The sequence below is a fragment of the Corvus hawaiiensis genome, chromosome 3 (assembly GCF_020740725.1).
Source record: "Corvus hawaiiensis isolate bCorHaw1 chromosome 3, bCorHaw1.pri.cur, whole genome shotgun sequence".
NCBI classification, from domain to species: Eukaryota; Metazoa; Chordata; class Aves; order Passeriformes; family Corvidae; genus Corvus; species Corvus hawaiiensis.
The window spans coordinates 105,715,123-105,732,046 of record NC_063215.1 but is presented as its reverse complement, the minus strand read 5'-3'; the positions used below and the strand labels follow the sequence as shown (position 1 = coordinate 105,732,046).

The 16,924-nt window shown below is 40.1% G+C and overlaps 1 protein-coding gene across 4 annotated transcripts in view; it reads right to left on the bottom strand.

The window, feature by feature from the left end:
* SUSD4 (sushi domain containing 4) overlaps positions 1–16,924 on the bottom strand; it is a 70,251-nt gene that overhangs the window by 36,039 nt on the left and 17,288 nt on the right. The window contains exon 1 of one of the 4 annotated variants that reach the window (XM_048298453.1): positions 10,377–10,470. The exons of the other annotated variants lie outside the window; for them this stretch is intronic. Within the exon in view, the coding sequence (XP_048154410.1) occupies positions 10,377–10,455 (79 nt within the window). The 5' untranslated portion in view covers positions 10,456–10,470. Of the gene's footprint in view, positions 1–10,376; positions 10,471–16,924 lie in introns of those variants that run through there. 4 annotated transcript variants of the gene reach the window in all.

Genomic DNA, 16,924 nt, shown 5'->3' with positions numbered 1-16,924 from the left:
TCCAGAACATGCTCCCAACTCCCAGCACGGCTGGATATCCCTCCTCATTTGGCTAAGCCTTACCCAGGGCAGCCCAACAAGCCTTTGGAAGAAACAGAGAAGTTCAAATTACTTTGTAGGAGAAATGGAACAGCAAAAAAGACCTCCAAGGACAGGTATTTTGCTTAAGTCACAAGCTGATCTATCAAATCAAGAATACCATTAAGCTTCTTTATCCTTCAAATAACACAAGAGCATCATAGCAGAAAAAAGAAAATCAGTGTGTAATGCAGCTTATGAGCACCAAACTGACCCATCTGCAGGAAAAAATGAACATGCAAGCCCTGCATGAAGGGCAACAGACTCCAAGAGAGGAAATCGGTCATTCAAAAGGTTGAAAGGTTGACTCACTTGCAATTCCTAATTTTTCTGATCTTTCATCTTCTCCCACAACCCTGGCCTCCCACCTGTGTTCTCTATCATCCTTCACCACAACCCACCCTAAGCCAACCCACCACCTGCCCTTGCACTCTCCTCTAAGACTGCCATGCTCCTAAATCTTGCCCACCGCCATGCTCACCACCTCCCTTTCTCCTCTTCTCAATGGGCACTCGGAAAGGGGCAGTCATTCAGATGCTCCTAAGGGTGACAATCAGCTCAACCTTAAAATCCCTACTCAGGTATGACAAGTCCCTGGGCATTTTTGTGCTAAAACAAACCAACATCTCCCCTAGAAAGCCCGAGAATCACTGCTCTCTCCAGAGCAGGCGCAGGGGAAGGAATGTGAGAAGCCGTAAGCAGCACAAAGTGTCCTCAGAGAACAAAATGGGTCTTCTAGGAACCACCCAGGGACTGCTTTTGCCTGGGAATACCACCAGGGAGAAAGGGGCACAAGCTGCAGCATCAGCAGGGCAGGTTCCTGGGCCCTGCATAGATGACTGCAGATGTAATAACAGCATCTCTATTTCAGGGGTCACGCCTCCAATTAGTTACTCCAATTACCACTCAACACTCACGGCTGACAGCACACCCCAGCTAATGCCTGACCAGTGTCATGCAGCAGGGAACAAGCTGAATTTCCTACCCACAGAAACCATCACCAGTTTTAATTTTGAACGTGAACCTTGATCCAGGATTCTTTTATTGCCTTGACATTATGCTAATGCATGAGGAAAAACCACTTGAAATTGGTGGAAAAGGAAGGCAGTTCAGAATACAATCACAAAGCACTTCAGTAAACCCACAGCAAACTAAAAAGATGCATTTGTTTCTTCTGGAAAAGAAGTTTCTTCTAATTAACATCTTAAACAGTACAGGCCTATCCCGTTAATCGTAACTTCTCACAATTAATACAGCTATGTCATCTTTGTAAATAAGCCATTTCATTTATAATGCAAGAAGCATTTGTTACTCCCAGGCTTTTGTAATCCAGCAAGTCTGACTGCATAATTTATGAACCCTTATGAAATGTCATATGCTGCTCTGTGATCCTCTGAACTTGCCATCACTTAAATGAAAAACAAAAGGCAGAAAGCAAATTTGCTGACAGAGCTCACTTCTTCTGTGTTGTTGTTACAGAAAGTTACCATGGCTATCTTGGGATATGATTCAGGGTGAATAAAAGCCAATTTACCACACAATAAATCCCTCAACCTCCTCCCAGCTCCTAAACTTTTAAACTGGATATTTATTTTTCTAACACAGCCATTGAAAATGATAAAACTGGTACTCTGAGGCCTAGACTGGGATGAGTTCAAATCAAGTAGTAGGCAGAAATAATTAAAAACCTGAAGACAAAGTTTGGTCAGCTTTCTGCAAATATAAGGTGAATATTTTCTGAATCTCCATTTATTCAGCTGGTTCAGTTTAATGATTAGCTCTATTCAAGCTGCAAACTCCACCAGAAATTTTAAAAAGTATAAAACCAGAGAGGCTTTTTCCCATTCTGTGAAAAAGAAGTATGTGAGAATAAATTACTTCTTCAATTTCCAATAATATTTGATGTTTCTAAGCTAATTTAAAATAAAAAATGTGCTTAAATAAGCTTATCTGTGTGCATATTTATTGTCCTTAAGGTAATTTAAAATACTTCAAAATGATTCTTCTTGGAAATGGTAGGTCCACATTTCTTACTTGAGCCTTGAACATCTATGAATTCTAATTTCTATCTATTTTGTTTATTCTAATTTCTATTTAATTTACTTACTCTAATTTATATCTATAAATTCTAAACATGGTTTGACAAGGATGACTAATTTTTGAAACAATCCAGTTTTAAAAAATAACCAAACACCACCTTTTACCATAATAAAAACAAGAATGCAGTAAATGCACACTAAGTTCCCTATATGCTTCAGAAAATGGGCAAATACCTAACACGTCCTCCTATTCATTTTGCTGATAAGGCACTGTAATAAAGATTATATTTGCCAATGTGTGCTTGTGGACTGCTGACCCATTAAGCATCATCATAAGGAATTAAATCTGTACAAATCCAGAATATAAAATATTAATACATCACTTATGCCAAGAGTTCCTTTTTACTGATTTAAATGAATAAGTGAGCTCATTACTTGGATTTAAACCACCCAACCCCATTTCTGTTTTCATCCTCAGATGTAACATTTTATATATTAGGTGTCTAAGGATTTCATTAGAGTTGCAATACTGTCAGTGTGGGAATCCAGCCTTAGGTCACTAAACTGGATTAATAACAACATAGAAAGCTACTAATAAAAATGTGACAAATAGAATAAAACAATATTCCCATAATTTCAAGAATGTTATGGGCCTGCTGTGTTTTTCAAAAAGCAGTATCTAAGTACTGTTGTTTATCTGTCCCATATTTTTAGCACTCTGGAAAAAATTAATTACCATGAGTTAGTTTAAACAATCTTAGTCTAGACAGGCAACCCTTCAGAAATATAGCAAAAAAAAAAAACCCGTAAAAAATGAATCATGAGCTAGTTACTATAGTAATACTTCTTCTAGGCCAATAGCATATAATATTATTCACCACAGCAAATCCAAAGTGATGAAATGTCACACTGTTCAGCAGAGATCCTTGTTTCTATAAGATGCAGGAATCAAATACTCAGGGGTAAGAGTTGGGGGGTTGATATTTATGCTCTCATCAGCTACAGACTTCCCTAGATAACACTATATTTTTATTGTATGCCACAGTATGGTAATCCAACAATTTTTTGCTTTTCAGCTGTGCTGTATAAATTGATTTTATACTTTCCCAAGACCAGGCAGAACTGGATATGGGGACAATCAGGATTAATGCAAGAATATTGTAATATTAAACTTTTAAATGGAGTGCACACTAGAGAAGACTGAGAGACAAGGGATTTAAAAAGCTGGTACATACTAAAACAGGAGAGCAGACAGACTCTGTTTCCAGCTTTTGCACTGATTCCTTATCACAGATCCTCTGATGCTTCTGGATACTCTGATAGCTCTTATGCCCTACAGTGATTTTTCCCTATATGCACCTACCCACGGCCTTTCCTCTTAAATGGGGACCTCGTCACAGCCAGCCATTTCTTATTCACCTTTTCCTCTCTGTGTGTTTTACTTGCAGGTACTTATTTGCTTAGCCTTGCACAGCTGGGACATTACTTACCTACAGGTGTAGAAGGTGTAAAGGAAGACGAGGTGGCTTTGTGGGTTCACCGGGTATTTCCTACATGAGGACTGACATTGCACCTTCCACATTTGCTTCAGATCACCCTGCAAAGCATTTCTACTCAAGTAAATCTTTTAGAAAGCAAGCAGGTAATATCCACTGGGAAAAAACAATACCCTTATTGACTTTGGTCATAATCTGGACCTAAGGATTGGACCTTCTATATTGAAAAGTGCCTGTATGTTTCTGTGCTCTGCTTGTACTGTCAGCATCAAGCACAGATTTTAGTTTGTTGTCTCCCTTCATGAGAACGCATTTTCTGAAGAAAAATGACACATAATCATGTTGCTATTTTCCAAGTATGTGATAAACCCCAAAATTGTATAGAAAGGCAGCAGGAGTCCAGTTGGGCACAATAATGACGTATTGCCATCATATCCAAACACTTTTAACTTAAATTACTCATTTAAAGTGCTCTGTCCTGTGAGTTATTCTGCCCATACTGAGAAGACTGGAAAAATTAGTGGGAGGCTAAGATGATGCAGAGGCTTTTTTTCCCCTTTCTTTTTGATTCATAATTGCATTCAACTTAATCCTCATGTGCCCATTTTCTTCGTAAAGTCCTTCCAAGGAATTCCCAATGGATAGAAAGTGATGGGAGGCTGCTCACAGCATCGAAACAAGCAACTCAGAGCAAAGTCCCAGAAGAGCCAGTGAGCAAGATGGAAACATTTATAATTAAAACACAGTGCAACTACACAGCCATCATGCTTAACCCCCTAAAAAAAAAATCCAGAAAAATGTCAATGACAAATACCACTGGCACACTTCATTTCTGTGGCATCAGCCAAAAGTCCTTAGTGCACAAAGTCCCCTCTGGTCCAATATTTCCTATTTCAATGCAATGTGATTTCTAGTTTTCTAGTCAGTTTTCTATCAATTCTCCAATTCTTCTACAAATCCAAATCTTCACAAATACATTCCCTGGTGACAGTTTACAAAAGTCAAGGTGGACAATATCTGCTATATTTTCTATCCTTGGAAATGAGCTGTTTTCTCAGGAGATTAACAGATTAATCTCAAACAACCTTTCTTTTAATACAACTATGTTTTATTTTATATCATGCCTCCAAGATTTTTAACCTCACTACCTTAAAGCTCCAAAATCTCAAATTACTGAAGTGAGAGAACCAGAAAAACCTGATTTTTTTTTTGATGACACCTCTAAAAACTACAGACTCCATAATGTACTCGGCATTGACAACACTAAAGTCAAGACTGTCAGATCAAGTCTAATACAATTTATGTAACATACACACATCACTATTAGTCAGCTGAAAGAGTGAGAGTTAAGAGTATTCTCCTGCACAGATAATAGGTATTGCTGAGCTACCTGATGCTCAAAATATTTTCATCAGAGCCAATCTGAAAATCACATATGCTAGTTAAATTTAAAGATTATGGGCTTTTGTTCTTCAGAAAGCATTCACATCCATACCTTTCACGAAAATAGGTTCTCATCATTTTGAGGATATAGAGGAAGAACAAGCTGTTATTAAATTTTTATGGTACTGTAAGTTGATTAACTGGGAACTAGGAAAGGTCTAGAGATAGTAAAGTGATAGTTCTTTGTTCTTATTCAAGGGACAGGAGTTTTAACCACATACATAAGCAATTTATTTAAAACTTATTTTTCTTAATAGATATTCATTTGAGGATTTCTGCAGCCTCTCTTTCCCCAGAGTGTTAGATGGTTCTTTTCAGAGGAACAGCTGCAGCAAACCTAGTTAAAATAAAGAGCAGGCAGCACACAGATCCATACATATGCTTTGCGAGAAACAGGCAGCATGTCCAGATTTATATGTGTGCCAGTCCCCTAGGATATTGTAATTGTGTTTGTTCTTTTAATAACTTTAGGCTCCAGTGATCAGAATAAAAATTCTATGCTGAAGCTAATGCTTCATCCTTAGTTCACCTCACTACCCTGAATTATATAGTAAGCAGGCTTAAATAAATGCAGGAGTCTGGCTCCTTCCTTACATCAGACTCCAGCCACACACATAATAGGTTGCCTGATTTAATTCAGGGTCTCTCTCTTCAAATCTTACTTTGTTTTTACAAAGTATTTGTCTCAGCCGTTTCTTTCCGTGCACAGCTTTCCGAGCCCGCCTTCCAGCGTTTGGTGAATTGCAGTCTCCCTGATAGGAGCAGCACATCAAGATTCCTGACTTGCAAGAGCAGTTGGGTTATTTAGACAATCTCGTTCTTCTTAATTATTATATCTACACTTTACATTTACAACCTCTTTCTACAAATTTATCCTGAATAACTGAGATAGTTGAGCAGCTTAGTAAGTAGGCATGGCCTTTCAGCAGCTATTGTGACTACAGCATGCTAGCCCTCAACTAATGGTTACATATCAATTTTTTAATTCCTGTAACCAGGCTGCAGATTACCTTGAAGACAGGCTTATAGACTACCAGTTTCCATGAGGGGCACTGAGACAAACAGAGGTCGTAAGTGGCAGGGGCTAATGGGACAGTGGTGAGCAGAAAGCCAAACCCCAGTAAGTCAGTGCCTAGTCCAATGTGTCACATGACAGAATGGCTAAAAGCAAGCTGAACATGCCTAAATATACTCCCACTTCCAGTTTCTGACCACCTTAGAGATTTTTTTTTTTTTTCCATCATCTGACACCTTGTTTGAGACCAGAGTTTTAGGAAGGTCAGAAATTATCGAATCATACAATGGTTTGGGTTGGAAGGAATTTTAAAGACAATCTAGTTCCAGCCCCATGGAACCACGGGCAGGGACACTGTTCCACTAGCCCAGGTTGCTCCTGGCCTTGAACACTTCCAGGGATGGGGCATCCACAGCTTCTCTGGGCAACTGTGTCAGTGTCTCACCACCCAATTCTTGCAAAATTCTTGGAGGTCTTGCTGGATTAGGCAAGACTACTTATCTTTGCTACACATGAAATACATGGGTATTTTTTTGCCTCCAATAACTCAAAACCAGTTTCACATAAAACTCTGAGCTTGGTTGTTGATAATGCCAGTGAACGAAAAATATTGATATGGTCCCTGAACCAGTTCCCTGACCACCACATTATGTTGACCCTTTTCTCTTCATCATTACCTGTCTTACTGTCCTCCTGAGAGCAATATGCCCCTTTGTTTCCGTATCTCCTCTATCCTCACCCAGCTTTTTTCTGTGGCTCTGCTTTCCTTTCTTTTCTTTGCGAAGTTCAAGCCCATTAGCCTGTTCTTCCTCAACACATTCTCCATTTTTTCTGTGTCCTAATCTTCTTCCACATTCTCCCCAGGATATCATTTTGGCAGCTTTGGTTTTTCTCAAGCTTGAATTTATCTTTTTACGACACCTTCCTATATCCCCATTTTTCCCCCTTCAAGTCTAGCTGTCTTTTAAACCCCATCTCAAAACCACACCTAATTCATCTATCCTTTGCCAGACCAAGCTGCTTTCCCCTTTGAGGATTGTTCTCCATCAGGTCTTTGAGTTTAGGCAATAAAATCCACAGACAAGAAAGCATCTTGCCTCACTTGGTGGTCTCTGACATAGTCTGCCCTAACCTTGGACTGAAAATGTTCATCTTTTAACGATTCATTCCTGGGAAAAAGCCACCTTTCTTAACACTTGATTAATTTTCTGTGAATATGTTGCTGTACCTATAAACAGAGAGACTCCCATTGATCTGACCTGGCTTACTGTTAAGAAATACTCATTCCTGGGATGAAAAGAAGTCTCTCTGCTCCTGAGTTCTGACTCAAGCCACTTGGTAGCCCACATGCTGCTCACCAAAGACATATCAATCATCACACATCAGGCAGGAGTGATCTCCACAGGTAGTTACAAGTTCCCTCACTGAGATATCACACATGGCTTGCCCTAAAGATGTTTCCCACTCACAAAGCAGGCCTGTCCTCCAAGCATTTAGACCTACTGCTCTTGTAAAATGCAACGTCTTGTGCCTTATCAGCAACCTGCTGAAACTAGGCATGGATATGGGAATGATAACTCTGTATTGTTTTCAATTTTCCACTATCTCAGTGAAAAAACTGTATAGCTATATGTCCTTGTGCATCTTAAAGCTCAGCACATTTCCTGTGTCATAGATACAATTATGTACACAGCACACCACATGCACAAGTCCAACAGGAAATTGAGTGAAGACTGAGGTAAAATAACTGTATCCCATGGAAAAACTGAGGAAACTGCTACTTCTCAAAGTCCCTGTATGCAATTCTGGCTGAAACATCTCAGCTTTCCCTCAGGAGGCAAGGGATGCTCTCTCAGCGTTATCAGCTGTTCTACATGGTATGGAGAAAATACCAGAACAGATACTCCAAATTGGGATGAGTTCAGCATTTTTTTTTACAGTTCATTTAATAAGCAATCAGGTAAACTTAATCTGATGCCAAAAACCCACATGGTTACACTTACTTTTGAAATCCAGCATACCCAAATGAGGGAGGAAATTGCTTTAGAGTGATTTATAACGGCGATGAAGAATTATATTCTTTTTGGTAATGACATTGTGTGATACATTTTCTCTTTGGGGAGAAAGCTTCTGAAGTGTTTTAATCTGTCTCATCTACTGCTACAGACTCCAGCGAAACTGTGAAATCCTCACGAGAACCACGACTGTATAAAAATCCAGTAATAACCCACAAGCTTCTCAGCATTTTGGTTGTGGTTTTTTGTTGTAGATTCTAGGCTCCATCAAACTTCCATGGAAAATTTGCCAGTTTTATAACCCACTGGGCCATTTAAAGGGCTTTTGCTGTAAATTATGGCTGCTATGTTTGTGGGCAGCTTTCAGAGTGGAAGGGGAGAGGCAGAACACGATGATGGGGGAGCGCAGCTTGTGCATGACCTTCAGAAAATGAATGAACTGGACAGCACAAGCTCCCAGTGTGCAAACGGCGACGGCAGTACTTAAAACCAGTCCTTGCTTTGGGAAATGGGGGAGTCAGTGCCACTTCCAGGGCTGGCAGACGCTGCCTGGAGCTGGTGTCTGTCCCATCCCCCTTGCACAGGTAGTGTGTGACAGCTGAGCTGCAGCAACAGCCTGTGTACACTCTTTGCCCGTGAGATGAAATGCATTAGCTTCAACTTCCTGCAGCCACACCATTTACCAGATGGATTCTTTACAAACAGCAGAACCCAACTGCTGAATTATTTTACATATGCTTGGAAAGCCTCGGAGGAAAATAAACACAAAATAAATAACTAACGGGAATTGAGTGATGCATTTTTGAGCACAACAGACCCCATCATTATTTAAAAAAACCTCTTGTGTGTTACAATTCTATTAAAAAAAAAGGTCAAAAACCAAAGTAGTTTCCCACTCTAAGTGAGGTAACAGGTCTATTTTTCACTCAGTAGAAATCCTGAATCCTTTTCCTATCTAAGCACCCTGTTCATTAGCAATGGTGTGCAAATGTGTTAAAGTAAAGCTCATGTTGTGTTGCAAATTCTTCAGCTCTGCCTGCAAGAAATTCCCTTTTCCCTCTTCACTATGAATTTACATTGCTGCTTCTGTACAACAACAGCTATTATTCTTATTATTACTACTACTACTTTTTCTTTTGGTTTGGGCTTTCAATCTTAGAGGGTGCTCTGCTTTTTTCTGCTTTAAAAAAAAAAATACCAACAAATCCAAATGAAATTAATGCAGCCACGAGAGGGAGCCACTGATGTCTTTGTAGAGAAGAAAAAGCTATTGACAGTGACAGAGAAATTAATGAAAATAATTATAGTTGAGAAATTGAATTCCAAGAAGTAGTGTCTTTGCCTGAAGACCAAATTCTATTTCAGTGTCAGGTTTTGTGAAAAGATGTAATTTATGGCATAACTGCCTCCTTTCAGTATGGAAAGTATTCAGAGGAAGGACAAAAATCTGACTAGGATGAGAACAACTTCGATTAACTTAATCTAAAAATGCAGCAACTCTTCAGCCCCGGTGAGTAGCAGAAGCAATTCAAGTTACTACAAGAGAGCCAGCCCTTTGCAAGTAGATATTAATACATAAATGCGGGAGGGTAGTAGAATAGTACCAAATTTTCCTTATCTAGACATAAACTTTTTTGGGGATTTTGCAAAAGAAAACATGCAGCTTCTTTCCTGTGTGGGAAGTCTGTGTGAACACAGGTTTTACATATGTCACGGCTGCCTTAGCAAGAAGGGGGATGAAACCAGAGTTCTCCAAAAAAGACAGCAGAGCTTTCTCAGACCTCTCAAAATCTTGCATAACCCTATCATGTTCCCTAGACAGCTGACCTTCAAAATGCCATAAAAATAGGCAGTATTAAAAGTACACTTCTACAGAGTAGCATCTGCACTTTATATCCTATTCCTGCCATGGCTCTTCAGAAGAAATCTGCCTTAAAGCATATTTTGCTTAGAGGATAAAAAAAGGATACAGTATGTTTGCAACTAGTATCTCCAACAGTACATTTAGTGAAATATTCATCACTTGTTCTAGTCCCTGAACTACTTCTGAATTGCTTATGTCATTTTTTAGAAGATACTCACCACAAAAAGACTTTTTATGTTGATATTTCTTAACTATCATCCTTCTAACCAAGAAATTTTGCCAGAGGGGCTTTACTTCACAATTACAAAAACTTATGTTTCAGTTTCCTTGGTCTGAACTGTGACACTTCCCCTTTTTCTTCCTACAATTGGAGGAAAATACTGCCAGGGAAATACCAGACTGATTTCTATGATGTATGGTACTTACCACACTCCCTCAAGATGCTTCTCGTGCACGCTAGGCGACTCAGTTCTGGATTTTTCTTTCCCATAACTGACACAAACATGCTACTGGAACCCACACCAGTTACACTGGTCAGTTGAAGCTATCTTTCTTTCTCATATCCAAAATAACTCTGCACAGGCAACCCAAGAAGTAACACATTGAGCACAATTAGGTATTTAAAACATCTTGTCCTAATATCTCTTGAAATCTGTAGCTATTAAGCCAGAGATAAAACAAGAATGGAAAATTTCAGTTAAATGCTTCAGTACAAAGTTACAGGGCACTGAAAACAAGGATTCCTACTGAAGCAGCTTTAGCTACAAGCCTCACTGCCAACTCCACCTTCCCCAACACAGCACGACCCCTCTCAACTACACATCTGCTCATCACACCTAATATAATCCCAGTTATATAAGCAGCTCCAGCACACGGCACTTGATATAAATGTTGATGTCATGGTGATTTTTAAAAACAACATTTCTATTAACATTCTGTCTTCAGCCTTCCCAGCTGGCTGACTGCAGACCATTTCCCAAGATGTTCCAGTTCTTCCCTGCAGAGCTTTCTCATGTATCTTAATAATAATTCATAACATTTCTATTGCACCTTTTACTTTGACTCCCACTGACATATTCAGCTGTGACTTTCAGAGCAGCAGTAATACTGATGTAGCTGTGATTGCCTCCAGGATACACCAAGGCAACACTTGTCAGGAAAAGAAATATATTTTACTAGATCAATTAAGATAATTACAAAAACCAGACCATCTCGCAGTCACACAAAGCCTTCCTCACAAAGTCTGCTGTATTGTCTCTCCTGCAGTTATGAACTAGAAAATGCCTGCTTAATGGTGTGCTGGCCAGAATTGACTGGGAATATAACCTAACCTTGTTACAGGAGTTGTAAGTTTGCAAAGATTTTATATTTAGAACCGGGGCAAAATCTAATCAAACTAGAAACATATTTTCAAAAGCACTTTTCCTCTGCCTCTCATCATTAGACTCTTCACTGACCTCTTCCACCTTTTCATATACATGCGGATCAGTGAGTAACTATTTACATTTCATGCTGAAAATTAAGAGGCCAAGAAATGCAAGCCAGACAAAGAAGAGAATGTAGATCAACCTAATGCTAAAGCAATCAAGGAGAAAATGAGGTAAAATCACTTTGCAGCTCTGTTCCTAGCATTTTCCATCCCCAGTTTCAGGAAGAATGAGTACAACAAGCAATCACATGCCATCATAAATTAGCCTACCTCTAACAGCATACACAGAAAACCAAAATACAGTGAGCAAACATCACTGAATATAGTCTAAAAAGCATAAAAAATGTTTTCCTTTTGGCATGGGTGTAAACTGCTATGAAGTAAAATAACAGAACACTTAGTAGAAGGTGATTGAAAATTTCTCCCATCACCCCAGCAGCACTCTCCAATCCCAAGGAGTTAAAATTCTACAACCAAGCACAGTTCAACTTCCACAATCTCATACAAAACTGGCACCTCCGATGAGACCATGGAGGTCATGAGGAGACCATGTGGGATAAAGACATCTGAGCAACCAGAAAATGCATTTTACACGTGTGAGTTCATTTAATTATCTACTCAGATGGCAGGAATCTCTTGTCACTGTTGAACTAAGGTCACTGAATCATGAGCTTAAAATATAGTATTCTTCAACCCTCTGTCCAGATTCAAGGTTTCAAGGCCATCATAGCTTTTATGCAACCCACTACGAGATGCTGCCAACAGAGCAACCATTTCACTGCTACACAGCGAAAATGTATCCACACGTTCAGAACCAGATATGGGAAGAATGTCTCAAAATGCACGTATGTCTATGAAATCAGTCACCTTGCAACTTCAGAAAATCTTCATTTCTGTGTGGTATGTTCTTGCCATATTTGAGAGATGTTTGATTTTATCTGTGCAATGGAGAATTACATCTAGGACTGACTGCCAGACAACACCTAGCTGTAACAGCCAGTATATTCCAATGAAAGCCAGCTCATTTGACCTTCTGCATCTTGTTTTAACCCAGCCGAGAACACTCCTGCTATGCCATCTGTTCCTATCACGGAAGCAGCAACACAAGGACACTGAGGAAGATGAGCTGTGCCTTAGCAGTTTGGTCCTACTTGAGCCAAGGCACCATACGGTCATGTTGCGTGTTCATCAAGACACCAATGCAACAAACTTCCTAATTTCAGCTGAGGATGGTAGCCAGGCTAAGCTAAAAACAACTATGCCACTCATAACAGCAATAACAAGGATGGTAACAGCAACAGCAAACCACAATAGCACTGCTGTGCCTAATGTCTTCATAGTTTTAATTTTCTGTCATTCCCTTCACTTACATTGCACTACAGATCCTTAACCAGTGCTTGGTCACCCTCACAATGGAAAAACTGTTTCCTGATGCTCAGAGGAAACCTCCTGTGTTTCAGTTTGTGCCTGTTACCTCCTGTGCCGCCACTGGACACCACGAAAACCTGGCTCTGTCCTCTTTGTCCTCCCGAATTCAGGTTATTTTTACACATCAGTAAGAGCTTCCCTGAGCTTTCTCTCTTCCAGGCTGAGCAGTCCCAGCTCTCTTGACCTCTTCTCACCGGAAACAAGCCCCAGTGCCTCTCTCTTCCCAGTGCCGCCCAGGATGCTGTTGGCTGCCTTTGCTGCAAGGGCACATTGCTGGCTCATGGTCACCTTCTTGTCGACCAGGACCCCAAGCTCCCTCTCTCCTGAGCTGCTTTCTATCTTCTCAGCCCCAGACTGACTAATATGATTTGTAAGTGTCTAAAAATGAAATCCCCTTTAAAATGAGTGCCTGCATAACACCAGACTTGGATGTTGATGCATAAATGGCAAAGAAAAAAGACATCCTTTAGACTAGACCAGGCAGTGCAATTTGTTACAGCCAACTGTGAAGTGTTGATGAGTCAAACATGAGGCTTAAAGTGGAGTGCTCAGCTTGCAGCTACCCTGACTTAAAATATTCCTCTCAGACATTCACATAGGACCAGAACAGACAGCTACAGTCTTCTGCTTTGAAAACATCTCCCTGGTGTAGTTTGATAAGATTCAACTCTCCCCATACAACAAAAGAACATAAATACGCATGAATACCAGTTTAATGCCTCCTATGAAACACAACTCATCTGCAACTTTATATATCCGTCACTTCAAACACAAGAGATGAAACTTTCACTGGGCTATGTCAATTCCCAGGTCTATCCAAGGAAAAAGAGAATCCTTGAAAAGGAAAATAGTCTACAGAATTTGCTACATCGTGAAGATTGCTTCCAATCAAAGGCAAGTGGTCAGTAGCCTGTTGCAGTCTGAAGTGTCCTCCAGATTCTTAATCCAATAGCCACATGGCTTCTGTAACTATAAAGACTCCTTCCACTGTTAAAGGCTTCTTCCATGACTTGAAGCCAAAGCCCACCACATCTTTCTCTGGATCAACTCTGGATCTTCTGGATCGACTACCCTACCACACTGTACACAAAGGCGAACAGGGAAGCCACAGAGTTCACAACTAAAGGAAAGAAGAACACATTCCCAATGACCCAGTATGCCAGAAGCCAAAATCTGATCTTCCAAATCAAGTAGTGAGAAGGTTGCATCCTGTCCTGCAACTGCCCCTTCATGGCCCTAGCAGTGTTCTTAGGACCAAGATTCCAAAGACAAGACCAGCGATACAACAGATGCAGGTGACAAAGGGTGTCAGAATTCCACCTCTTCTGCTGAGATCTCACATATGGAATATGACTGTGATCTCAAAACTTCCTATTACCAGAATGAAACAAAAGGCTCATGTCACAATAGCTCATGATCCTATGGGAATTTTCTCAATGAGAATAAATGGAAAAAGCATCAATAAAAATTTAGCTACATTGCACTCTTGCTTACTGCACTGCAGAGGAAAGGGGGAATATATATGGTCAGTGGTTCCTTTTCTGACCTCTTTTTTTCCCCAGACAGCTCTAGTCTTACGACATCTTTACAGATTAGACAGATGCACAAAGGCTAACAGGTTAAAAAATTTAAAGTGTAAGTGCATGGTTCACAGTATTTCTGCAGTTCTCTCTCAATGCAAAATTCTACTGAGTATCAGTCAGATTAATTCTTTTGTTGAAAAATGAATGCAGGGTTGATCACCTATGGTCCCTGCATCTCAAAGGACTGTACCTAATACAAGGACAGACTGTAAGCCACAAGTGATCATATCCTCCTTCCAGGAGATTGAGAAGACAGTGATTTAGTAACTGTTAGTCTTCAAGAGGCATTCAAAACAAAGAATATCTTGAGTCTTCTGTTCTGAGGTTGATGCTAAAGAAATATGTGATTTATTTAACATACTTCACAATTTAAATCTTTATGACTCCAGACCCATTATATAAGGCAGAACTTTCCAGAGTCTGAAACAGAGCAATCAGAAAGCATGTGTGCATGATTGCTTATAAAACCAAAATGTTGTATAAAACACATACAGGGCACTAAGGAAACTGAGGTGGGAGACCAGCTCCACTAATTTCTTCAGCCTACACAGACATATGCCCAAAGGATAAAACTATCATCTTCTAGATATTGTATGTATTCTGGTTTGTTTTTTTTTTTTAATTTCTAAACAGTCAGATCGTTTGCCTAAGGAGTCTTCCCACATGGCTAAAACAACCCTGAAAAAATCATATATTCCTTTCAAAATTGAATAGAAACACAATTTGCTAGCAATTACTTCAACTACTTACTCCTCCAGATTTCAAACATAAAGCCACAGCTCTGCACCCCTGAAACAAACTCACCCTGCAGGCAGGATATGGGTGGGATTCTCACCACTGTGTCCCAGTGAACCAAAGTGCACAAGGACATCTCCGCTGGTCTTGCACGACAAGTCCCACAGGCAGTGGAATCACAGTGGATCAGCCCATTTGAGGCAGACCAGGGACAGGCACTGCCTTCATTTCACACAGCAGCTGTTTGGTGTGGCCATACAAACCTGAGAACAAGACAAATCCAACCCTATAACTGATTCCCCTGGAGAACCATGGCAAGGCCAGAGCAGGGACGCATCTGTGAGCAGAAGTGGTGACCACTTCAGAATGGGACGAGTGCCCTCCTGCACATACAGAAGACATATTCATGAATAAGGGAGAGGTGCTCATCCTGGATAATCAGTCATAGGAACTGTCACCTGCTTGGGTGGAGTGGATAGAAGATCCACGCTTAAATAAATATAACCTGTTTGATTTAAAAAACCACTGCCTCCAGCAAACACTTAAGTATATATTTACTTGAAGAACAGAAGAATGAGTAGGCAGAATACAATATTTCACTCAATTCCAGAAGCACGTTGCATAAAAATCCCACAAATACAAGCCTGGAGCAATGTCAACATTATTTCACTGCCTACTAAAAACCTGCAATTTTGCTGTTAAGCTTGATGTCTGGAGCAAGATTCATTAATGGTCTAACAAGAGGTGAAACCACTCACAGAACACAGTTGGTTTTGGTAGCAAGGGACACATGACCTTACCCAGAGGCCGTGGGAGAGGTTCTCAATTCAGAGTCAGAAGCCAGATTCAAAAGCAGGGAGACAACACTAAGGGCCACTGCTGTTCAAAGGGCAAGAGGATGCAGGCGCTGCCCTTGTTGAGCAGGCCCCAGGTCTGTGAGCAGGGCTGCAGACAGAGTAAAGCAGAACTGAACAGTGTGGCTGAAGAGGAGTCCTCTCATGGGCTCAGCTAAGGGCATCAGGCTCTGTAGTTCCAGTTCTTAACATATATCCAGCTAGAAACCTCTTCAGCTTAGGTCATCCAACTCGTAGCGTATACAGCATTATCTACTGACCAATAACCTTTACAACATCTAAGCACAGGAGAACATCTACTAAAAACCCATCAGATTTAATATTTTTCCTGCTTGCAGCTGATTCACTATGTGACTTGAACTTTATATTTAAATCCAGTGTGTGTGTGTACAGTATGTCTCTTGGTATTTGCTTTGGTTTTTTAAAAATGTTGTTAAGTGAAAAATGTTCTGCTGTACAAGCCAAAGATGCTGCACACAGTAAGCTACTGTCAGTCTTAAAATACATACTAACTCTTCAACTGCTCCATTGCATAAATAGGTATTTAGAGGCTGTTTAAAAGCAGATTATTTATGTAACAGTTCATAATAAATCCTGTAGCAACACTACCATTTTCATACAAATTTGTACTGAATGCCTTTTAAAAATACTCCTTTTGTCTAATATACTTACACAAAGGTAAAAGAGTTCAGAAAACAAAGTATTATTGAGCTGTGCAGTTTTCAATATACATCAACTGCAATTTTGTGAATATACTGGGTCAGATTCAGCTGTGTCCTACGTCCAGAGCTGTCAGAATATCCTATAATTAGTATTTCCTGCCTTTGCAGAACACTGGGCAGATGGTCATGTTTTAAAGAGATTTCAGTACAGCGGCCAGAAGTCCCCACTAATGGTGCCATGTGACTGAGGTGTCTTAGGCCAGGGTCCAGTTTCAAAAAATGG